This window comes from Aedes albopictus, chromosome 1 (assembly GCF_035046485.1).
Source record: "Aedes albopictus strain Foshan chromosome 1, AalbF5, whole genome shotgun sequence".
Lineage (NCBI taxonomy): Eukaryota > Metazoa > Arthropoda > Insecta > Diptera > Culicidae > Aedes > Aedes albopictus.
In genome coordinates this window covers 12276953-12301962 of record NC_085136.1, presented here as the reverse complement: position 1 = coordinate 12301962, position 25010 = coordinate 12276953, and the positions used below count along the sequence as shown (strand labels likewise).

The 25010-nt window shown below is 44.7% G+C and overlaps 1 protein-coding gene across 15 annotated transcripts in view; it reads right to left on the bottom strand.

The window, feature by feature from the left end:
* Positions 1-9062: 9062 nt before the first annotated feature.
* LOC109424976 (titin) overlaps positions 9063-25010 on the bottom strand; it is a 204016-nt gene continuing 188068 nt past the window's right edge. For all 15 annotated transcript variants that reach the window (XM_062843497.1, XM_062843507.1, XM_062843475.1 and 12 more), the window contains exons 4-7: positions 22292-22668; positions 22077-22224; positions 12789-22005; positions 9063-12698 (exon numbers count right to left, since the gene is read on the bottom strand). In XM_062843497.1, coding sequence (XP_062699481.1) covers positions 12599-12698; positions 12789-22005; positions 22077-22224; positions 22292-22668 — 9842 coding nt within the window. In that variant the 3' untranslated portion in view covers positions 9063-12598. The remainder of the gene's footprint in view (positions 12699-12788; positions 22006-22076; positions 22225-22291; positions 22669-25010) is intronic.

Sequence of the window (25010 nt, the reverse complement as noted above, 5' to 3'; positions counted from 1 at the left end):
CGTCAACGTATCTCCACCAGACTTCAGGAAGCTGTTTGTTGTTTTCTAAGCGTTTTTCCAAATTTGCCATAAAAATTTCACTTAAAAATGGAGAAAGTGGATTGCCCATGGGGGCACCATTAAGTTGTTTATAGGTTTCATTTCTGAACGAAAAATAATTTTCTTCCATACAAAGTTTGGTTAATTTGATGTATGTACGAACTTTCTTAATCCAATCTGAATCTGAATCTTCATATTGGTTCAGAAGCCAATCTTCTAGTAGGTTAATGGCCACAACGAATGCGAGGTTTTCTTCAGTCGAGCACTTGACACTGAAGAAGTCTGTAAGTCACAGACGAAATAGGCCTATCTGTCCGAAGATAAGCACAGTAGTAGAATTAAAAGGAATTTGCTCGTCCTTTCTAGTTTTTCTTTAAAAGAGTTATTCATTTTTTATTTTCTTTTGCAAAAGTGAAGTATTAGTGAAGTATTTTTAAATTAAACTAGAGTCTGAAATGTTTTTTCAAGGTTTGCTCAATTCTTGGAGGAATCTTTGTAAGAATTCCTAGAGGAATCCCTGGAGGAATTCATAGAAAAAATCATAGAGGAATCCTGAATTGCTGGAGAAATACTTAGAGAAAATCTGGGAGGATTTTGAAAAAATCTGAAGAAATCACTTGAGGTGTTTCCGGAGGAATACCTGGATGAATTTCTGATAGAACTCCTGCTGGATTTCCTGGGAGATTACTGAAAAAATTTCTGTTGGAATTCCTGGATAAATTCTTGAAAAAGCTCCTGGAATCATTTCTGGATGAATTACTGGAGGAACGCCTGGAGAAGTTGCTGATGGAATGCTTTTGGGTATTCCCAAACGAATCCCTGGATTCCAGGAGCAATACCTGAATCAAATCCTGGAAGTCCTGAAATAATTCCTGGAGGAATCCCTAGGGAAATTCTTGGTATATATATAAGTGTATTCCTAAGGTATTTTCTGAAGAAATCCCTGGAGGAACTTCTGGTAGCATGAATTCCGGGAGGAATTCATAGAAAAAATTCTGGGAGAATCGTTGCGATCTCTAGAGGAATTCCCACAGGAATTCCGAGAAGAACTGGAAATAATCCTGAAGGAATACCTGGGGGAATTCTGGTAGGAGTTTCTGCAGTAATGCTTGGAGGAATTCCTGAAGGAATGTCTAGAGGGAATGCCTGGGGGAATTTCTGTAGGAATCTCTGGATGAGTTCAGAAGAAATTTCTGGAGGAATTCCAGGAGGAATGTCTGGAGGTATTTATGCAGGAATCACTGGATTCCTGGAGAAAATCCTGGAAGAATTTCTGAAAGCATCCCTAGAGGGATTACCTGGATACAATTCTAGAGGAATTCCAGGAAGAATTCCTGAAGGTATCCCAAGAGATAGGGTCTACAGTTAGCCTAGTGGTTAAGGTAGATAGCCAATTCGGAGACGAAGGGTTCGATTCCCGTTCCGGTCGGGAAAATTTTCACGATTTCCTGGGCATAGTGTATTGTTGTACTTGCCTCACAATATACACATTCATGCAACGGCAGGCAAAGAAGCCCTTCAATTAATAACTGTGCAAGTGCTCAAAGAAAACCAAGTTGAAGCGAGGCAGGTCAAGCCCCAGTGGGGACGAAGAGCCATAAAGAAGAAGAAGAAGAAAAAGCAGCAGAAAAAGAAGAATAAGAAGAAGAAGATCCCAAGAGATATTCTAGGATGAACCCTTGGAGGAATTCATGTATAAAGTAGTGTGGCATTTTGGGAGGAATTCCTGAATACATTTCTGAAGAAATTTCTTGAAGAATTCCTAGAGGAATTCCTAGAAAAAAACCTGGAGAAGAAAACCTGGAAGAACTTCTGAAACAATCCCTGGAGGAATTTCTGAATAAAGTTCTTGATAAATTCCAAGAAGAATTCATTCAGGTATATCTAAAGATTTTTTGGGTGAACCCTTGGAGGAACTCATGAAGGAATCCGGCTTTAGGACATTTCCCCGAATGACATTACCCCGAATGACCCATTTCTCCGAATGGCCCAATATCCGAATTATTTATTCATAAACCTACCTCGAGACCCGTCATGGGTACTTAACGGCACACTAAGTGTTTCACCACATTTTCAACATTTTTTTTCCTTCTTTGAGCATATGATGTTTTTTCTGAGCTTACTACCAAAGAACTTTCATTCAAGGACATTCTACTATGCGGCCATCACTTATGTATCCTTCTTTCAAACATAGGCTATTCTTTCTAATAATTAATTTAGGCAATTTGTTGGCGTCGCAAGAGGAGATCGCAGTAAGCCGTGCACGTGAGCGGTTGCTTTAAAATTTTCTGTCACGCGTTTTTAGTCTCCACGCTGTTTTTAATTAGCCGACCGAATCGTTAATAGTGGCGCCATGCCTTCCGGATAGTTTTCCACTGAGAAGCGCTTGCAAAGTGATTGGAGTGTGATTTGCAGTGACGACGATGCCAATCAGTAGCCGGAGGCCATCTTTTTCATGTCGGATTGATCGCGCGTCGTCATTACCCGTGTGCAGCCGGGAAGTTTTAGTGTGCAAGAACGTTTGAAAAAAATGTTTGAGTTTGGATTCCTCTGGGGAAATGATGGAAAGTGCAACTTCTTATTGAAAAGATATCAAAATTTATGAAGAAATCTTTTAGCGCATCAGAAGATATGCTGTTGGGATGTTTTTTTTTTGCATTTGGCTGGCGCTTCTATATCGTGGATCTCAAGCTGTAACAGTTTCGGCAGACGAAAATCAGTTTCCACATGCGGTGATGCTGCACAATTTGTTTTCTTAGTGGCTAGAGTGCCTTTAACTTAGAGTGGCGTTAATGTCAAAATTGGAACAAAGATCATGTGTCAAATTGCTGTCAAATCCATACAAACGCGCGTTTCAAACGAGCAGGAGACCTGTCAAAATCGGAACATGACGCCACTCTCCCTTCCAGTCACTCTATTAGTGGCTATTACATATTGCGCCAGGGCAGGTGTCGTTCCTAATGTGAACTAGAAAAAAAGTTTGCGTGTTTTGAATAAAGAAAATCTTGTATTCAAATAAGTTAAGTTTGACAGTGTACGCACACGGCATATGGTCTGGAGATGACAAATTGTGTGAGTTGTAGTTACTGTTTGAATGTTTCTATAGTGATAGCAGTGTTGCAGCGGATTCCTGATTCAACGCTACTCAATAAATGGGTGAGACCTTTCCAATTTACATTATATAACATCCAATGGTTGTCCGACATTTCGCGGCGACCCATTTCGCGGTGAGCCATTTCGCGGTGTGTAGTATTTTGCGGTTTATGGTTTCGCGGTGTGTACTGTTTCGCGGTATATACCATTTCGCGGTTTACCGTTTTGCGGTTTTCCTTTAGGCGGTATCATTTTGTCTTTAAACAACTTGAAGCTTTCTTAGAGAAAACTCATACACTATTTACCAGCACCTTTCATATTTGCTCTTTTAAACAAATGGATACACAAACAAGGCCGCAGAAGGATTAATTTATTTTATCAAATATTTACGGCTGTCCCGTCATTTCCGGAAAATCCATTTCCCAAAATGCCGAATTTCAGGGAAATTCACTTCCCAGAATACATCATATCTCGAAAGATACCTTACAGTTTTCAATCTATTTTACATTCATGTGTGACAATAGCATAATGATAGATAACTATATCTATACATGTATATGCATGTAATACATATTTGGCTGAATTTTAAATTTAAATGACATTCTTGGATTTTTTCAATGTAAGGATTTTTTTACAAATGGTATATTCTTCCTTCTTATTAAATAGGCTATTCTTTCGAGTTATCTTTTCTAAACAATTGGTGGCACAACCAATCTGATAATGTTTTCATCAGGTATTTTCCCTTCTTTCAAACATAGGCTATTCTTTCTAGTTATACTGGTCAAATAGTTGTTGACATTAGGGGCGATTTCTTCACCCTTGCTTAGGCGTTAAGCCATGTTCCACTGTATGAGTAAGCCTGGCTTACCGGTTAAGCCGAGGTGAAGAAATCGGCCCTTAGTCTGTTAACATTTTCATGGTATATTTTCCCTTCTTTAACGCATAGGCCATTCTTTCGAATTACATTTAACAAAAGCTAATTGACATCAACCTGTTAACTTTTTCATCGAACAATTTACCTTCTTTCAAACGGTTGTGCCGAATGTCCTCGAATGTCAGTTCCCCGAATTTAGTTTCGCCGAACGCTGATTCCCCGAATGCCGTTTCCCCGAATGGCACTTTTCCCCAAATGACCCATTTCCTCGAATCACACCCTTCTTTATTTTATAGGCGGTTCTTTCAAGTTCTATCGCTCCTCAGACCTGCTGAAAGACTGCTGAATTAAGAATGGTTTTCGGGGAAACGGGTTATTCGGGGCATTGATTTTCGGGGAAACGACATTCGGAGAACCGGCATTCGGAGAACCGACATTCGGGGAAAAGTAGCACAATCAACAAGTTGTCATTGAATTTTGTTGCAATAAACCAAAAAAATCGTTTGAAATGAATGGTTGAGTTTGGTTGTTTTTACATTCAGAAATTCTATTATTGGTACGTATTGTTTGGGAAAAGTACACGTTCTATATTCCAAGCTTATTGATTCAATTGTAATGATAAATATTAAGAGAGATATGAGTTTATATTCCAATATTTCAATGTGGGTTTAGATTCGTTATGAATTCTGAAATATACGTCCTTTGTGGAAAAAAAGGCGAAATGGTACGTACCGCAAAATGGTACAAACGCGAAATGTAATACCGCCAAATGGGACACCGCGAAATGGGTTACCGCGAAGTGGTTTACCGCGAAATGTTATACAATCACATCCAATATGATACATTTACATATATTTCAACCATATTAATCATTTACAATCTGGAGCGTTTGGTACGGTATGTCCACGCATCCTTCCTCCCATGTAGATTCCAGAATTACTTCGACGAAAGAACAATCATTCAAAACTCGAGGTACTTCAAAGAATCATCTTTGCGGCAAATACAACGCAGTAGGCCTGGCCGCTTTGACGTTTGTGTCATATCTTTGATATGCTGCAAGCCTCAATATTGACAAGAAAAGTAATCAGGCATGTGTCGTATTCGAAATCTACTATTATTATTAACAAAAATAAAATTATTATTCTACATCGACCGTTCTTCGTAACACTCGTCATATAACTGAAGGGAAATTTATTTCGAACCGTTCGCTTCTTTTTCTTCCCTTGAGTTCATTTCAGTATCTGTCATCAATACACACTCAACGTAAACTACGCAAAGGTGATTCGATTTTACTCAATTCTATTCGGCTCGTATTCACTACAGCATGATCTAACCCGATTGTTTTCCAGGATGCTTTCTCGTACTGGCTGCGTTTGTATTAGATTAGATTAGATTAGATTAAGCAATTTGTTGGCGTCGCAAATGTTATTATTTTTATCAGAGATTTCTCCTTCTTTTAATCATAGGCTGTTCTTTCAAGTTATACTGTTATATGGAATAGTGACATGATCACTAGACCGATGCAAATTTTGAAATTTTCGCTCCCCTATGCTTAAACGATGGCATTTTGGGTTCTGATCATCCTGTCAAAATTTGAGATTTTTTCGATCAAATTTGACTGAGCACACTGCTTTTAAAGTTTGTATGGAAATTACTATGGAAAATCGAATCTATCATTTGCACATGCTGATTTATCTATCCATGGTGTCTTAAGAATAAAACCGATATTGATTCATATAGTTTACACAGTCATCTATCAAAGTGCCGAAGATACATGACACGTAAAACCTATAGAAAAATTGTTATTTAATAAAATTTGATTTTAAATCTTTGGCAATGATCTTTTACTTTACTTTTTGGGAACACTGCGAGAGGAAAATTCTGCCTAGTAGGCCAAAGGAAATTTTACAAATCAAATTGTCAAAATGAGAATGCGATGCCGTGCAGCAACAGCGGTCAGCTATTCTAATTTGTTTTTTTTTCGTGATGGTAAATTGATCAAGGAATAATAGGATGAAATCTCGTATGGAACTAAGGATGGAGCAGCCGCAAATAAACAATGTGGATACTTCCAGATACTCTGGAATATGATAAAGTAAAATAGGGGTATCTTACAGCTAACGCTCGACAACTCAGTCCGTAGAAGTGAACGGCCGTCATCCAATTACTTGTGCTACAGGGATAAAGGTTCCCTGTCACAGACGATCCGAATTGCATACGAACCGATATAACAATTCAAAGGACGCTTTCACATTTTATTTGCCCAGGAAATTGATCATTTGTTTTCTAGAAATGCCTTTCCAATGTCTATTGAAACCTAGTAGGATAAAGTTGAAGCCTATGGTGGTGGTTGCCGTGTATGGCACCGAATGTAATGAGATTATAGACCATCCAATGTATTGTTGTTTTTTTTTTTGGCACTATAGGAGTCAGTCTAGACAATAAGAATGTGGTCAGGCTCCTTCCTTGGTCCGCAGAAACACAACTTGATCACGATCCTCGAGGAAATCGCAGTAAAACAGTTGTTAAGATTGTTTTATTGGCAGTTAACATTTTTGGTGCTGCTCCTGCTGCAGCTAATTGTGCTTTTGTTTTGACACATTGCATTGCACAATTTTCCTTGCCTACTAGGCATAATTTACCCCACGCAGTGTTCCCAAGAAGTAAAGTAAAACACCATTACTAAACATTAGAAATTAAATTTTATGGAATAACTATTTTTCTATAGGTTTTACGTGTCATGTATCTTCGGCACTTTGATAGATGACTATGTAAGCTATATGAATCCATATCGGTTTTGTTTTAAAGACATCATGGAAAGATATTATAGTCTGTGCAAATGATAGATTCGGCTTTCCAAAGTAATTTCCATGTAAACTTTGAATGGCGTGTGCTCAGTCAAGTTTGATCGAAAAAATCTCAAATTTTGGCAGGATTATCATAACCAAAATCGTCATCGTTTAAGCATAGGGGAGCGAAAATTTCAAAATTTGCATCAGTCTAATGATCACATTAGTTTATTTCTTTCATCCATATGATCCGAAACCAATTATTGAGTAGAGATTTTTTCCTTCTTTTGGTTATTGCCTGATCTATTATTCATACTGGTCAGAGATCTGTTCAAAGGGTCCCAGGAGCTTCATATGCTTAGGTATTCTCACCGCAAAAAATAGGCAGAATATAGTTTTATCGATCAATCTAGTTCGTTCCGGGATGAACGTCATGATTTTCCTTCGTATTGGAAAATACGAAATTTATAATTCAGAAAAAATATTCGGGGTAATGGAATTCGGGGAAATGTCATAGAGTCATATTCACACTTCTTACCGCTCTGAACATTTTTCAGTTTAATTAAAAACGCATTCACACGGGTGACAGTTCTGCTTTTCAGGAACAATGAACCACAAAACATTACTCTCTGATGAATAATTACTTATTTTGCTATCAAAACCGCACGCAAGTGCACTTTCCGCACCTCCACTATTTCTTCGCGAATAAAGACTAATGAGTGTTTTTGTTTTTGTTTTGCTTCATACTCACGAAGCAAGCGGGTGCGAGTAAACTCACACACGGCTTACTCTCAGAACCGTGAGTAAACCATTTGTTGGTTTTTCACTCACGAGTTGCTTCATGGTGAGAGTATTTCCATCATTGATCCCTAGATGAACTAGTGAAAAAATCCCTATAAGAATTTTAGGAGGAAATCTTGGAAAAATTCTGAAGAAACCCCTTGGAAACTCCTATGGAGGAATTATTAGAAAAATTTCTAGAGGAATTCCTAGAGATTCCTAGAGGTCTCATTCGAAAGATAATAAGTCAAAGTAACTTTGAACATGATTTCGGTGAAAGTTTTTCAAAAATATTTGTATGTAAACTTAACTCAAAGTTGCCAAATTTTCCAAACTTTTGGTCGATTTCATCAAGGGTTAAGTTACTTAATAACTTTTTTCTCTAGATTTTTTAGCTAAGTTCGGTAAAAAGGAGTTGAAAGCCAATGGAAAATTGTATATATTGCTGCTCTCATCATAAAATTTGGTGGGCCCAATTTCCAGCGACACTTCCGTAAGTTTATATTCATTTTTTAGAAAATTTGGCAACTTTGGGTTAAGTTACATACAAATATTTTTGAAAAACTTTCACCGAAATCATGTTCAAAGTTACTTTGAATTATTATCTTTGGAATGAGATCTAGGATTTTGAAATCGAACGCAAATTGGTGGAGACATGGGCCTAAAAAAATGACATGTTTTTGAGGGGGTGACCCCAAACTTTTGATCGGGAGTGTACATATTTTTTTCTTCTTATTTCCCAATAAAATATTTACGAAAAACATTGAAAAATATTATTTTTAATATTTAAAAAAATAAATTAAGTTGTGTTTTGAGTGTTTTTATTTCTAATGGTATGTTAATATGTTGAAAGTTTGCCTCAATTTGGTCAAGTCAATCGTTTTGCAATGTTTATAATAAGCAACCATTTTATAGGCCCAAACTTGGCGTAGTTTTTTCAATGGTGGTTACTCACAAAAGAGGTGTTCCGGGTGGTATCTATAGAATAATTCCCGGAGGAATCCCTGCAGCAATTCCCGGAAGAAGCCTTGCAGGAGTTCCCGGAGGAATCTCTGGAGGAAACTTAGAATGAATTCCTGAAAAAATCATCCCCAAGAGGAGTTCCTGAAGACATCGCAGAAGGAATTCTTGAAAAAATACTTTGAATGATTCCAGATTTGGGTTACCATATTGTACACTCATGAAAAGAGTACATTTTTGAATTCTTATAAAAAAGTACGCTAACCTAAGGTAACATTGATCATGTATACATGTAGACTATGAAGACATTACACTGACACTTTTTACAAATTAATCTGAAATTCTGCTATTTACAGGATGCTCTCTACGCCGAGGAATAGTGGAGGAACATCGCTGAAGACCTTTGTTGGTGCACCAAAATACCAGTACCATTCTCAGCTGTTGCATGCCGACACGCTGCTATTGCCATCAAGGTAAGACAAGGCTGACTTTGAGAACTTTTCGGATAACAGTAACTTCAAACCCGGTTTATTTTTATTCAATTTTTACGTAAAAATTTTATTTCAGTATAAAAGGACACTTAAAAATATCCTGATTTTCTCATATTCTTTTGCCTCCTTTCTTCTTCGTCGCTTTCGTCTGTCTTTACTGTCTGTTTTTTTTTTCTTTTGCTTTGTTTTGTTCTTCTGTGTGCTGATTTTGTTCAATTTGCTTTCCAAAAAAGTTCGCATTGTTTTTTTTTTTGTTTCAGTTGTTCTTTCGCTATAAATTTTTGCACTTTTTTGTGCACTTCTTTGTTTGCGCCGAAAAGAAACAAGGAAAAGTCCTTCCCATCAACAGATAAGGGGTTACACAAATTAAACAAAAAGGACATTTCTCACTAGCTTCGAAGTAGTAGAGTTCGAGATTGCGTTCGTGCGTGCTTTTGTTTCTATAAATTAGATTGATCTTATTAAAAAAAAACCTGCGCTTTCTGGTTTTGAACCCGAGCAAGATTTCTGGTCGCAGCCGTGCCGTTGCCGTTTTCTCTGTGAGAGTGTCTGTGTGTGTTATTGCTTATACTCGCTTTTGTGTGTGCAATTGGGTTATTCTATATGTTTAGTTCTCTTAGACAGCGGAAGAGGTCATCGTTTGGAATGGGAGATAAAGTTTGAAAGCAATCCACCTGATTGCTTGCAAACTCTATCTCGTCGACTTATACAAAATTTGAATAATAATTTAAAGGAGAAATAACATGATTCATTTTCACACTGTCTAACGCTGCTACTTATTCTGGGACACACGTCAGTCGCGTGCTGAAGAGTTTATAACAATTTGGGAAAAGTAACGCTTTCGGTGTTAGTAAAAATAAATAAAAAATACCGTGAGTGACCGTCCGTGAAGCGGGAAGGGCACTCACGGGGAGGAGCGAGTTCGGGACGACTCGGTACGGCACGGGCGAGCTAATGTCGCTCCGGTTCAGGCTTATTGGATCTCTTTTCTCTCTAGCTTGTTCGGGGGGTGGCGCGTTTGTGTGAGTGCGGTTTCGAGTGTTCTTGGCGGGCACTCACACAACGCACGCTATGTCAGTTGATTTTACGACTCGTGTCACTGTCAGTCGACTTAACTTTTTTTTTTGTTTTCTAACACTGGTTCTGTGTTCACTGTTGCTGTTGTTTCCTGGGATCTACAGTTATGCATGAGCTTGCTCTCATTTTTTCTTCTGAGTAAATTAATAGCTAAGTAATACAGTTAAATCGATAGTTTTTCAATACTCGGTTTGCTTTTTCTTAATGTCTTTTCACGCTTTTTGCAAGGGATTTTTTTGTGTGGGTCTAAATTTGAATATTGCTTAGATTGTTTTTACTTGTGTGTCGTTTCCACAGTAGTTTGAGTCACCTTCGAAAAGTAATTTTGCAAAAGTATAGCTTTGAAATTGATTAAAATTATGGCAAATATACAAATATAAAAAGAAGTGACAGAAACACATAAACTAAGATAAAAAATACTCTCTTCTTTTACTTATTTTGAGCTTTCTTGCTAATTAGTTAAATTAATTGATAATTTTGAATTACTTCGAGCCGTTTTCTCTGTTCTCTTTAGCTCGAATGTAAAAACATGTATTTAAAATCCTAGTGTCGCTTTTTTTGTTTTATTCACTTTTATCGTTTTTTTTCTATAAATTAGTAATATTTACATCTTTCACGCTCTCTGCTCGCCCCCGCGATTCTGTTGTTTTCAACGATAGTGTCTGTATTTGTGTGAGTGTATGTTTCAGTGTGTAAAAGATTTCAGAAGAGAACTCATCCAAGTGAGCCGCGTTGCAAAGTGTGTGTTTGTGTAGTGAGTGGATACATGAGAAGAGACGACCAGAGAGTCGGAAAAAGGTAAATTTTTGTTTGCCATTCTATTGATATTTTGGGGGTGAGTGACCAAGCCGGGAGATGCCGTCGGGTTCTAGCGACCGAATCAGATTCGGACGATGGAACTCATGTGACGGATCCAGTCGGCCTGGTAACTCACCCTGGCCTACTTACTGTAAAACGAAGATGAATTTTGTTTTTGTTCCGTTCTGAATACAGTGCTGGTTTGATGGAGTGCGTTATAATTTATACCCGAATATGCACACGTTAGTATTTTTTTTCGTTTCGATTTCATTTTAATATTACATATCACAACTCGTGTCTTCGTTTGTGCTTTTTTTGTTCGTTTGGGATGCTAATGAGTGAAAAGTTCAGTGGGGGTGTCTCTCTCTCAATCCTATCACCATGGAAACTGAGTAGGCGTTGGTAACACTGTCAGAAGTGAATCTTTCTCTGTTGCTCGGATTTGAGAGGTAATAAACAAAGAAGTTTATAGGGTAGAAATGGGGGCAGCTAAAGTTGGTCTCTTAATCCTATTCATTCCTACACGTCTCAAATCATCGTTTGTTCTCATTTGTTTTCCTATGCAGTGAGATTTGCGCGTTTTCACTCCGTCCTGTCAAAATGACAAACGGAACGATTGACACATAGAGAAGAGCGTTTGGCACGAGGGGCGAGTCGATGCACCGTCGTCGCGTTCACACTCCAGAGCACTCGTATTCTACACGTTCTATTACATCAAAAATTAATAAATTTAACACGTAAAAAACGGAAATGCATATCCATATCCATGTATAAAAATAACATTCACATTGAGGTTAGTTTTTACACTTACAAGAACGCACTGAGGGGATAACTGTTCGATGTGTCGATGAGTGTGTGTGGTGTGTTTGTGTTTGTGTTTATGTTTAGATTTTCACGTCATAATTTTGATCAGAGATTTTGCTGTCTGCTTAAACAAGCATCTACGTTAAAAAAGACAAGATTTCGGCGAATTATAACGGTGTGAGTGAGTGTTCTACTACGACCCATTGCTAAATCCATATCGCTTCGTTTCCATTGCCATTCCTTTCTATTAAAAAAACGTAAAACAGAGAGACTAGAAGTAATTGTATGAGACACGACGATCACTTTCCGGTGATTTCCTAACGGTTTTGGTTGCTTTTAGTTCTCGTTTGTGAATTTTTCTCAGTTTGTCATGTCGAAAGAATTCTGTTCTGTACACAAAATAAAGAATTAGAATGCCGGCTCACCAGATCGAAGTCGGCCATATTGAACGGATTCCAAAATGGCCGCCGTCAATCAGGTGAGCCTTGGATCTAAGAAATCGTTGTCTCGGCTATACTGATCTGTTTGCGCGGGTGTTTGTGTGAGTGTCTGGTCTACTATGTGTGAATGTGTGCGTGTGTTCTAACTATGAGTGATTGTTGTATCAAGTCTTTTGGAAAAATGAGCTACTTTGCTTCGTGTGACGTGTCTTTCTCTTTTTACCATCGTCTTCATCGCTTCCCATCACTCGCCACGAGATGCCGTAGCATCTCCTTCCTATATACTGGTTAATCCCGTATCGTACAGTTCCTGTTTTCCTAGTTTGAAAAATGAATTCTAACGTGAGATTACCTCTTTAACGTTGTATTCGCTCGCAATCTCACTCTCTCATGTTTAATCTCTCTCTTGCTTGCACGCTCGCTCGTTTGTTGGCTATCCTCTGGCTAGACGCTTCATCGCCTTCGAGACGCCGCCACGGCAATCATCTGCTGTAGCATCGGCTCGGGACTGCAGGCCTTGGGTTCGCACTTCATCTGGCCATCACCGCCACATCTGCAAAAAAGTAAAAAAGCAAGAACATCGGGATCAATCGAAGTTCCTCTTCCGGATCACAACCACCCTCTCCCAAAAAAAGATACTCACAAGCATCGCATGCAAGGTCCGCTGGCGGACGCTACCGTTTCGCCGACCTGATAGGCCTTGCCCTGGATCTGGCAACCGCGCTTCGTCACCGAGCCCTTGTAGGCGTGCGATAGGAAGTGCGGCGGCAGGGTTGTGGTGGTGGTCGTCGTGCTGGTCGTAACGTTGAGCACTGTGGCCATCGAGACGGGGCACTCGTACCGTGGACAGCAGAAGCCGGAGATCGGCTCCTCGTGGCAGCCGCTGATTGGCGGTGGACACGACTGCTGCAAACAGATGATATCGCTGCGGAAGCAGAAGCAGAAGTCGCACGGATCTTCCCGTGGAATTTGCTGGGCGGACACGTAGAGCTTGCCACCGTACCGGCAGGTACCCGGTCCGAACGAGGCTGGATCTTCCTCATCGGTGTAGTCGTCTTCGTACGACGATGGTGGATAATGTGGTGGCATGTGTCCGTATCCTGGATCGTACTGCGAACCTCCAGGTGGTCCATAGGATGGAGCTGGAGAGTCGCTCTCTGGTTTCTTAGTGCTCGATGGGAAGTAGCTATCCTCATAGCCAGGCGTCACTGGTTTCTGCGTATCGTCTTCTTTGTCGTCAAACACTGGCTTAGCTTGTTGCTGCAGGTCATCTTCCTCGTCAGCTTCCACTGGCGATTCTTCAGCTGGTTTTTGGGTTTCAACTTCAACTGGTTTCTGAACCTCATCCTGAACTGGGGCAACTGGCTTGTCGTCTTCCTTATCTTCATCAGAGGCTGGCACAACTGGCGCGGATGTGATTTCTGCAGCTGCGACTGTCGTGCTCTCAGGTTCCTTCTCGGCTTCATCAGCCTTGACTGGAGCCACCGTAGTCTGAACTTCATCCTTGGCAATCTCTACCGGAGCAGCTGAGGTAGTTGGGGCTGGCACATCTTCTTCGTGGCTTTCTGGGGCTGCTTCGTCCTTGTCATCGGCCACCGGCGCTGCTGGCGTGACTTCCTTCTCTTCCTCGACGGCATCGTCAGAAGTACTAGCTGCAGTAGTAGCTGGCTCGGCCATTTCTGGTTTTTGTTCCTCATCGGCTTCAACAGGAGTAGCAGCTGGTGGCGCCACTTCATCAGATTCACTTGGCTGCTCTGGAGTTGGCTGAACCTCATCCACGCTTGGTGTTCCGGTTTCATCGCTTTCCTTCTCGGCATCCATTGCCACAGCAGCTGGGGTAGTAGCTGGCGTCTCATCATCAGCCTTGACTGGTTCTTCTTCGCTTTCCTTCTCAGCATCCATGGCCACAGCAGCTGCGGTAGTAGCTGGCGTCTCATCAGCAGACTTGACTGGCTCTTCTTCGCTTTCCTTTTCAGCATCCATGGCCACAGCGGCTGCGGTAGTAGCTGGCGTCTCATCAGCAAACTTGACTGGCTCTTCTTCGCTTTCCTTCTCGGCATCCATGGCCACTGGAGCTGCGGTAGTAGCTGGCGTCTCATCATCAGCCTTGACTGGTTCTTCTTCGCTTTCCTTTTCGGCATCCATAGCCACAGCAGCAGCGGTAGTAGCTGGCGTCTCATCAGCAGACTTGACTGGCTCCTCTTCGCTTTCCTTCTCGGCATCCATGGCCACAGCTGTTGCGGTAGTAGCTGGCGTCTCATCATCAGCCTTAACTGGTTCTTCTTCGCTTTCTTTCTCGGCATCCATAGCCACAGCAGCAGCGGTAGTAGCTGGCGTCTCATCATCAGCCTTGACTGGTTCTTCTTCGCTTTCCTTCTCGTCATCCATGGCCACAGCGGCTGCCGTAGTAGCAGGCGTCTCATCAGCAGCCTTGACTGGTTCTTCTTCGCTTTCCTTCTCGGCATCCATGGCGACAGCGGCTGCCGTAGTAGCTGGCGTCTCATCATCAGCCTTAACTGGTTCCTCTTCGATTTTCTCATCCAGCTCTGGTTTCTGCTCCTCATCCGAAGCAGGAGTTGGCTTGGCCTCTTCTTCCTCTTCAGCAGCAGGTTTCTGTTCTTCATCAGCAGTTGTTGGTTGCACTTCAGCTGGTTTTTCCTCTTCATCAGCCTCCTTCACTGGTGCTTCGGTAGCCTTCTCTTCTTCATCAGCTTCGACTGGTTTGGTTTGGTCGTCGGCTTCCGGCGCTGGTTTGTCTTCCTCATCCGATTCAACTGGCATTGGCTTCTGCTCTTCGTCAGCTTCCTTTTCTGGAGTAGACGTCGTCGTTGGTTGCTGTTCTTGCGCCACAGTAGTTGCTTCGGCTGGTTTCACTTCCTCATCCGATTCAACGGTGATTGGCTTATCTTGTTCATCATCCTTCACTGCAGTTTCGGTAGCGGGTTCTTCATCCAAAGATGGTTTCTGTTCGTCATCTTCTGGTTTCTTTTCATCCGCAACAGGACTGGCAGTAGTTGGGACAGCATCTTCCATTGGTTTCGGTTCCTCGTCATCGGCTTCAGTTGGTTCCTGAGCAGGTTTCACTTCTTCATCTTCGTCAGCTTCAACTGGTTCCTGAGCAGGCTTTTCTTCTTCGTCAGCCTCAACTGGTTCAACTGCTGGTTTTTGTTCATCTTCAGCTTCAACGGGCTTCTTCTCTTCTTCGTCCATTGCAACTGCCGGTTTTTCTGTTTCATCGGCTTCCACTGGAGATTCATCGTCCTTTTCAGTTTCAGTCACATCAGCCGCAGGCGTTGGTTTCTGCTCCTCTTCCTCGGCAGAAACGTCCATAGCCGGTGTGGTTTCTGGTTTGTGTTCTTCGGCTTCAGTAGCGGTTTCTGGTTTCTGTTCCTCGTCAGCTTCAGCAGCCACGGATGGCTTCTCTTCTTCGTCGGCCTCCACTTCTGGCTTATGTTCTACCTCATCGGCTTCAACAGGTTCAACAGCTGGTTTCTGCTCCTCATCCTTCTCAGCTTCATCGAGTTCAGGTTTCTTATCATCTTCAACTGGTTTTTGTTCTGCGTCAGAAGCAACTGAAGCAGCAGTAGTGGCTGCCAGTGGTTCATCAGCTTCCTTAATTGGAGCTTCAGTGGCTTGCTGCGTGTCATCTTCAGCTTCATCCGAGGTCTTTTTATCGTCAGCGGTAGGAGTAGGCTGCGCTACTTCATCTTCTTCGGAAGCAACTTCATCTTCTGCCTTCAATGGCGTTTCGGTTGGTTTCACTTCGTCGGCTTCAACTTCTGGCTTGGTTTCATCTTGTTCTGGCTTGTGAGTAGCGGCCATGTCTTCTTCCTTGGCAGGAGCTGCGGTAGTGGCTTCGAACTCTGGGATCATCGTTTCCGGTTTCTTGGCTGGTGCTGGTTTTTCTTCTTCATCAGCTTCAGCTGGTTTCTGTTCTTCATCAGCAGCTGGTGTGGTTGCAGGTGCTGCTTCGTCAGATTCCTTTTGATCCTCATCAGCTTCCGCCGCTGGAGCCTTGTCATCAACCGATTCTTGTTCTTTGTCATCTTCACTGGCCACTTCTGTCGATTCGTCATCATCAGAGACTGCAGTTGGTTCGTGTTGCATGTCATCGGCACTGACTGTTTCCTGTTCTTCATCTGCTTGCTTCATTGGAGCAGTTGTAGTTGCCTTTGGTTCTTCCTCATCGGATTCTAGCTTGTCTTCATCTGCGGCTTGCATAGTTGGCTTATCTTCAACAGCAGCACCCATTGTAGTAGATTCATCACTTTCAGGCTTGTGTTCTTCATCGGTTGTTGGTGCTGAAGTTGTAACTGTTTCGTCACTTTCTGGTTTCTGCTCATCCTCAGTTTCCGTTGGTTTGCTATCACTAACAATCGCTGGTTCCATTGGAGTCTTCTCTACTTCAGCTGGCTTATCGTCACTTTCTGGAACTGGTTTCTGTTCATCTTCTGACACTGGGGTCAATTCTTCAGCTGGTTTGTCGTCATCGGAAGCAATTGGTTCCTCTTCTTCAACTGGTTTCTCGTCATCGCTAGAAACTGGCTTCTGCTCATCAACCGCCGGGGTAATTTCATCAGCAGCCACAGTCGTTTGCTCATCATCATCGGCAACTACAGGTTTGCTTTCTTCCACAGCTGGTTTGTCATCATCAGCAGCAACAGGTTTCATCTCTTCCTCAGCTGGTTTCTCATCATCAGAAGCGACTGGCTTGACATCTTCCTCAACTGGTTTTTCATCATCAGCAGCAACTGGCTTCACATCTTCATCAGCCGGTTTCTCGTCATCAGCAGCAACTGGTTTCATCTCTTCTTCAGCTGGTTTCTCGTCATCAGCAGCAACTGGCTTCATCTCTTCCTCAGCTGGTTTTTCGTCATCAGCAGCAACTGGTTTCATTTCTTCCTCAGCTGGTTTCTCATCGTCAGCGGCAACTGGTTTCGTTTCCTCTTCAGCTGGCTTCTCGTCATCAGCAGCAACTGGTTTCATCTCTTCCTCAGATGGCTTTTCGTCATGAGCAGCAACTGGCTTCATCTCTTCTTCAGCTGGTTTCTCATCATCAGCAGCAACTGGCTTGACATCTTCCTCAGCTGGTTTCTCATCGTCAGCGGAAACTGGTATCATTTCTTCTTCAGCTGGCTTCTCATCATCAGCAGCAACTGGCTGGGCTTGTTCAGTTGGTTTCTCATCATCAGCAGCAACTGGCTTGGCATCTTCCTCAGCTGGCTTCTCATCGTCAGCAGCAACTGGTTTCATTTCTTCCTCAGCTGGCTTCTCATCATCATCAGCGACCGGCTTGACTTCTTCTTCAGTCGATTTCTCGTCATCAGCAGCAACTGGCTTCTCATCTTCCTCAGCTGGTTTCTCGTCATCAGCAGCAACTGGCTTCATCTCTTCCTCAGTTGGTTTCTCATCATCAGCAGAAACTGGCTTCTCGTCTTCCTCAGCCGGCTTCTCATCATCAGCAGCAACTGGTTTCATCTCTTCTTCAGCTGGTTTCTCGTCATCAGCAGCAACTGGCTTGACTTCTTCTTCAGTTGGTTTCTCGTCATCAGCAGCGACTGGTTTGACATCCTCATCGGCTGGTTTTTCATCATCAGCAGCAATTGGCTTCTTGTCTTCCTCAGCTGGTTTTTCGTCATCAGCAGCAACTGGTTTCATCTCTTCATCAGCTGGTTTCTCATCATCAGCAGCAACTGGCTTCTTGTCTTCCTCAGCTGGTTTTTCGTCATCAGCAGCAACTGGTTTCATCTCTTCTTCAACTGGTTTTTCGTCATCAGCAGCAACTGGTTTCATCTCTTCTTCAACTGGCTTCTCATCATCAGCAGCAACTGGCTTCATCTCTTCCTCAGCTGGTTTTTCGTCATCAGCAGCAACTGGCTTCATATCTTCCTCAGCTGGCTTTTCATCGTCAGCAGTAACTGGCTTCATCTCTTCCTCAGCTGGCTTCTCGTCATCAGTAGCCATCGGCTTCACATCTTCCTCAGCTGGTTTCTCATCAGCAGCAGCAACTGGCTTCATTTCAACTGGTTTCTCAACGTCATCCGAAACTGGTTTCTTTTCCTCTTCAGCTGGCTTATCGTCATCGGCGGCGACTGGCTTGTGTTCCGCTTCCACTGGCTTCTCTTCATCCTCATCCTCCTCATCCGCCGTCGGAGCTGGGACTTCATGAACTATCGCTTCTTCGCTGCTTCCGTCGTCTTCAGCTTCGGCATCTTGGCTCACTGGCACATGTTCCTGTTCTTCTTCAGAGCTCACGTTGGCATCGGTTTCCGCTTGCGGCTCCTTCTCAACTGGAGCAGCTTGAGTGGCTGGCGCTTCATCGTGATCCTTGACCTGGTCGTCCGACTCTAGCGGCATTTGAGTGTGAACTTCCTCCGGTGGCATTTCGGGAGAGATAGCATCTTGGCTGACTGGTGCGCTGGTTGTTGGTACTTGAGCTTCCTCGTCATCCAAAGGTTTCTTCTCGTCGTCAGCAGCTGCTGGGGCACTCGTCGTCATCACTTCATCGCGCGTTGGCTCCACTGGCTTATCTTCTTCAATCTTTTCGTCTAGACCGCCGTCCATTTCAGCTTGAGCATCCTCAACACTGGCCTCGGGAGTGGTTGCTTCGTCGGCAGCTGGTTGCATTGTGCTTGGCATTTCCTGGGCCGGTTCGTGTTCGTCAACATGTCCAGGAATGTGATCGTCAACTGGTTTGTGCTCGTCTTCTTCGTGATCTTCGACTGCTGGCGTGAAGATTGGCTCTTCTTCGTCTTGATCGACAGGGAAGCGAATGCCATCGTCGTGCTCAATCGGTTGCTCATCTTCGGTTTCATCGGCAATCGGCACAACAGGTTTCTGTGTCTCTTGAACTTCTACGTGTTCCTGTTCATCGTCGTCCTCTGGGAAGTGAATACTGTCGTCGTGTTCTGGCTTCTTGGCAGGCATCACTGGTGCTTCAGCTTCTGGCTTTTCGGTGGCTTCGATTTCGGGTTTGAAGTCCTTTTCGGTTGGAGCAGCAACATCGTCAGCAGCAGCTTCAGCAGGCACGGCGGTAGTAGCTGGAGAATCTTCCACTTTCTGTTGTTCGTCTTCCGCTGGTTTTGGTTCTTCGGCTTCGTCAAGGGCAACAGCAGGTTTGGCAGTGGTGGCTTCAACTGGAACTTCATCATCTTGAACGGGTGCGGAAGAGGTGACGGCTGGCATGTCTTGTTCCGCATCTTTCTCGGCGGCCATTGTGGTGGCAGCGACGGCTTCAACTGGCATATCCTCCTCAGGCTTGGATGGCTCTTGAACAGCGTCCTGTTCCACGTCGAAAGCAACAGGCTCGGCTTCCTTATCATCGCCAGCTTGTTCAACGGCTTGAGCGGTCGTGGTTTCGTCGTGAGCAACTGGTTCTTCGGTAGCAGCTGGTGCAACTGAGGGCTTTTCTTCCTCTTCCTCGGTAGCGACGTCAGCTGCAACGGCAGCCACGGTCGTATGGGCTTCTTCGTCAGCGGCGGCGGGAGCAGTGGTGGTTGCAGTAGCTTCGTCTTGCTCTTTTTCAGCTTCAACAGGCTCAGCTGGCAGTTTTTCGTCATCGTGCTCGGGTTCCTTTTCGACTGCCTGTCCTTCGGTTGGTACAACCTCGTCCAAGGCTGGGGCAGAAGTGACCTTTTCTTGTTCGGTTTCGTCGTCGGTAACCTTGGCAACAGTGGTGGATTCTGGTTTCGGTTCAGCATACGCTGGCCGGGCGGAGGTGACCTTGACGGGTTCGTCATCTTCATCGGAGTCTGCTTCACTGTCCGAAGACTCGGAGTCGCTTTCGGATGGCTGATCTTGTTCTTCTGCCTTGACTGGAGTGACCGGGCGACGGGTGGTGACCTTGCCTTGATCTTCGACCTGGTTCGATTCTTCCTCTTCGTCGCTGTCGTCGGAAGTGGAGTCGCTCTCGGATTGTTCGTCTTCTTCCTTGGATTCTTCGGTGGTGTCATCGGAAGACGAGGAGCTTTCGGTGGAGGCGCTTTCGGTTGGTTTCTTGGCTTCTTCGGAGACGGAGGCTTCGCTGTCGGATTCAGGAGCGCTTTCGTCTTGTTCGACGGCGTTGCACTTGTACGTTGGGCAGCACTCGCCAGGAGCGGCCGGCAGTGGAGCGCAGTCGTTCGATGGGGCGGTAGCACATTGTACCATCTCGCACTGTACAATGCTGTTGGAGCACTTGCATGTGGTCTGGCACTTGTTGTTGGCGGGGATCAGGGCATTGTTCTTGTAGGTTACTCCATCGACTAAGCAATCGCCTTCACCAGGGATGGCCTCTGGGAACATCTTGTCTGGGGTTTCCTGCTCTGGTTCCTTGGCGTCGCTCGAGGGAATGACCGTGTTCATTTCAACAGGTTCGTCCATGTCAACGGTGGCTGGAATGTCCTTCTCTTCTTCAGCTGGTACGGCTGGCACATCAGCTGCGGCAGGGGCGGACGTGGTAATGGCATCGTCTAACACATGCGAGTCGGCTTCCGGTGGAGATTGAGTCATGACTTCTTCGGTGGGCATCTCCGGAATGCGAGCGGTCGTTGGGATTGGTGGCAACTCGGTGACGATCTCGGCCGGTGGCAGTTCGACAAAGTCCTGCTCTGGAAGGTTGTCTTCGTACTTGTGAGCTGGTTCCTTGGTGAGGGTAGTGGATTCCGTGGTCTTCATGGTTGTGGCCGGGGATTCTGGAGCGAGGCTTTCGGGTTTATCGTCGGATTCAACGGCGGCGGCAGGTGCCATGGTGGTGGCGTATGCTGGTTCGTCAGCATCGACGCGGATGGTGGTGGTTTCCGAGTCCCGGAAGGGTGGCAGGTACGTGCGGCTTTCAGTTGTTTGACCGACATCGTCATCGCTAGCAGTGAAGGCAAACGCGGTTGTAGTTTCGGCTGGGACATCTTCGTCCTTCTGCGATGCTACGGTAGTGAAGGATGGGGCTTGTTCGTCATCGGCTGGGGCGACTGTCGGTGCCAGGAGGTCCTTCTCTGGTTCGGCTGGTTGTTCGGTGGTGTGAGCGTCTTCTTGCGTATCGTCGTGGCTGACCGATGGCTGTTCTTCGACTTCGTTGTCCTTCTCGGATTCTGGCTTGGCGTCAGCGGCAGGGGCTGCGCCTGTGGTGACCTTTGGTTCTTCGTCGTGTTCTTCAGCGGCGGCAACTTCATCGGCTTCAGCAGGGATGACTGGTGCCTCTGGTTCCTTCTCGTCTTGAACGGCGGCCTGAGTGGTGGCTTCCTTCTCGTCGGCTTGGCTTGGTTGACTAGTGGTGGCAGCTGGCGTTTCTGGAGCTTCGTGATGTTGTTGCGCTTCTTCATCTTCTGCGCTTTCATCATCGTCATCGGCGTGCACTGGTTCCATTTCGATGCTGGTCTCTTCTTCGCTTTCGGATTTGTCATCGACCATGGCACCAGGATGGTGGACGTCTTCGTCATCATCGGCTGGCACGCTGGCAGATTCGTCGCTGCTTGGAGCCTTGGCGGTAGTGGTGGCGGCGGCGGCTTGTTGTTGTTCGGTGACTAGGTCATCGGATTCCGGTCGGAGCGTGGTAGCGGCTTCCTTTCCTCCGTCGCACATGTACGTATCCGGGCAGCACTGTCCTGGTGCTGGCGGAAGTGCTGTGCAGTTCTTGCCTTCGTTCTCTAGTGGAGTTCCGCATTCTTGGACGGCGCACACGATGTCTCCGCGCATGCAGTAGCAGTGTTCGCATGGCTGGTCGGTGTAGATCATGGCACCATCGGCGTACGTTTCACCATTGTGGACACAGTCCGTCGAGATGGCCGGAGACATCGTGGTCGTCAGGATGAAGCCAGGCGTCGGGCGTACGGTAGTAGTCATTTCGTCTTCCAATTGCATCGGGCCGGATTCGTCCCTATCGTGATCTGTGGGTGAGAGAGGAGTTGGGGTGATTAGAAGGTGTGTTCAGAGGTTCCTGGAAGCTGAGGAAACTTACCGCAATCGTATCGTACTGGACAACAGACGCCCTTGTTGTAGATCGGCTGGCATCCATCAATGTGTAGCGTACACTCCTGCATGACACAGGTGGTCATGTTACGGATACAGTAGCACAGTTCGCAAGGCTTGTGGGGGTTAGATGGCACCTGGGAAGAAGAGATGTTAGAAGGACTGTTCGACGGCGATCAAGATGGCGCACGCGTGGTGACTTACTTGAGCTCCTTCCGGATAGAACCTATTCTCGATGGTACAACCATACTGGTCGGGGGATCCAACGGCCGTTGAGCTGCCAGCAGCATCGGGTCCGGCTGTCGTTTGGTGGTCCACCAGTTGCACTTCCACTTCCGGGCAGGTGATCACCGGGCAGCACTGATCTTCACGTTTCTCGATCGTGCAGTCCTGGCCGATCGCCTTGGTGAAGGGACATACTCGCAGGTAACACATAAGCATACGATCGTGGCAGGTACAGTTCAGGCAGGGTTCGTTCGTCATGATACGATCGCCTTCGCTGTAGTGATTGTAGTTATAGTAACATCCCGCCGATTCGCCATAGGTCTCTAAGTCAGTCTGATCGCTCTCATACATGGGTGCTGTTGGAAAGAGGAAGAGTTCAGAGAGAAAACGTGATTAGTACAGTTTGGACTTGTATGCAAGTTTTCGATGATACTTTCATTGCATGGAAGATTGCTTGCAAATCAAGCCGAGTCGTTCAGCATCATAAGTGCTCAACTTTTAATAACCATAACGAACTTTCCGCATGGACCATCATCTTAAATCCGAGATAAAGTAAACCAGATATGACCCCGCCGGTCGTCGTAAAGTGTATATGACAAGGCATTAGCGTGACAGCAACGGCGAATCCATCACGACGGCTTGTATCGTCGTTCAGGTCGGTGACGTCGTTTCTTTGGATTTGCTGCATAAAAAAGAACATATTCTTGGCTCGTCTTCACTTTTTGCTTCCACGATGTAAATCATATCCGCGTTGTTAGTCTTGAGATGACTTGTCTTATCCTTTTTTTTTCTCTATTTCTTTTAACTTGGCCCCTCCGGTCAGACAGAGTCAGAGGGGGAGGGGAAGCTGTCGACTCAATTTGCGGATCACAGACTTGCTCCTGCGAACACGTGTGTCGTGCCAGTTGCGCCATGCTGATGCTTTACGAGCAGAATTTTCTTCCCTCCAGCAATCTAATATCGTCGTCGACAGGTTTCGCAATCTATGCCCAGTGTCGAGTCGAGTGATGTTGCTTGCTTTCTGGCAACCCGAGTAAAATTGAAGAAATGCCAAATACACGTTTGAAATGGATGTCGTTTGGCTGATCAGAAAACGGCGGACAGATGGCAGCGCCAACTCAAACGCCTTAATTTATACACCTCTTGATACATTGACTTGATGTGTCACTTTCTACTCGGGAAGCCATCGAAGGAGGCTAACTTTATATCCCTTTTCTTCTGACCCGGTAGAAAGTATGGCAAAAATTATGAATCATCCTACTGTCAGTGGTTGTTTCGGACCTGTCCCTTTTCTTGCAACGCGGAAATGCACAGACACACAAACACAAAGATTCCTAAGTTAATTATCGAGATAAATCATCCCTCTCCCGGTGTTTTCGGGGTGGCATTTTCCGGGAGTGCTGACTGGTATCTTTCGCCTCATTCTTTCGCCTGTGAGCTGTGGGTGGCTTGCCACCGTGATGACAGCGCAACCGGTAAACTTTTGGCGACATGTGAGCAAGTTAATTTTCTTCGCCGGGAATCTGGAGCAGTGGAGCGGGAACAGTAACCATACACTGAGATGTCATTCATCTTTTTGGCATCTGGATCGAGCTAATGTGACGTGTGATTGGTTGGTTGGTGCATCGTAGCAGGCGATTGCAGATGGATTCTATGGTGGATAATCCATCATAAAACAGAATAAAGCAAAAGGTGCTTTCTGTGGAGTGTCAATTTCAAAACTTTTCAAGGGATCGTAGTAGGCTGTAGGCACAAGTTCTTACGTTTTAAAACTATCTGTCACATATCGTTTGTTTTCTATTTTTTTTTTAAAGTGTGTGGTACTTTCGTCCTTCTGAGTAGGCCATGTTGATAAGCAGGATCATCATCATCACAACTGTCAACTGAACAAGCTTCACATCACATCGAGCACGAGCAAGAACTCATAACGGAGAATTCCAGAAGCGGAAAGGATTCCTGGTGGTACAGTAGACGTTCGCTCGGTGCAAACGGTTTAACTGCAATGCTTTTTAAGTGCAAGTCCGCTAAGTGCAACAATTTTGCAGTTAACGCACCGCTATCCGTCAAAATGAAATGTCAACAGCGATGCGATGTTTTCGCATGCACTTTTGTTGCAGTGCGATGTTTTCTGAATGCACATTGGCTGCATTGTGCAGCGACTGACAGTTCTTTGGCGTTTGCCAGTTGTTGCAGTTATCGAATTTCATTCGGTAAGTGAAACGTAAACATGTTGCAGTTATCGAACGTCTACTGTAGCAACAAAATGAAGAACCATTCGGAAGATGGACGCTGTGGTACAGATTCAAGATTGGAGTCCACCACACTTCAGAAGCGAAGATCTGAAGTGGTAAACAGTTTGTTGTTTGAATTCAGCGGAGCAGACTACACCGAGAACGTAGTGAATCGGACTATCAGTTGAAGGTAACTATGAGCAGTCTGAATTTCCTGACGGACAGTATCTGATCGGATCAAACACAGAGGGAATTCGGAAGATTTCATCTCGCAAGAGAGGGATGCCTAAGCGGTGGATGAAACTCAGGCTGGGGATGGCCATAATGTCTCGCCTTAAAGAAAGGAGACGCCTAAGCGATGGATGATATTCTGATTGTGGATAGCAATAATGTCTCGCCGTAGAGAAGGGAGTCGCCAAACTGACCGATGAAATTTCGGCCGGGTGTGGCAATAATGTCTCGCAATG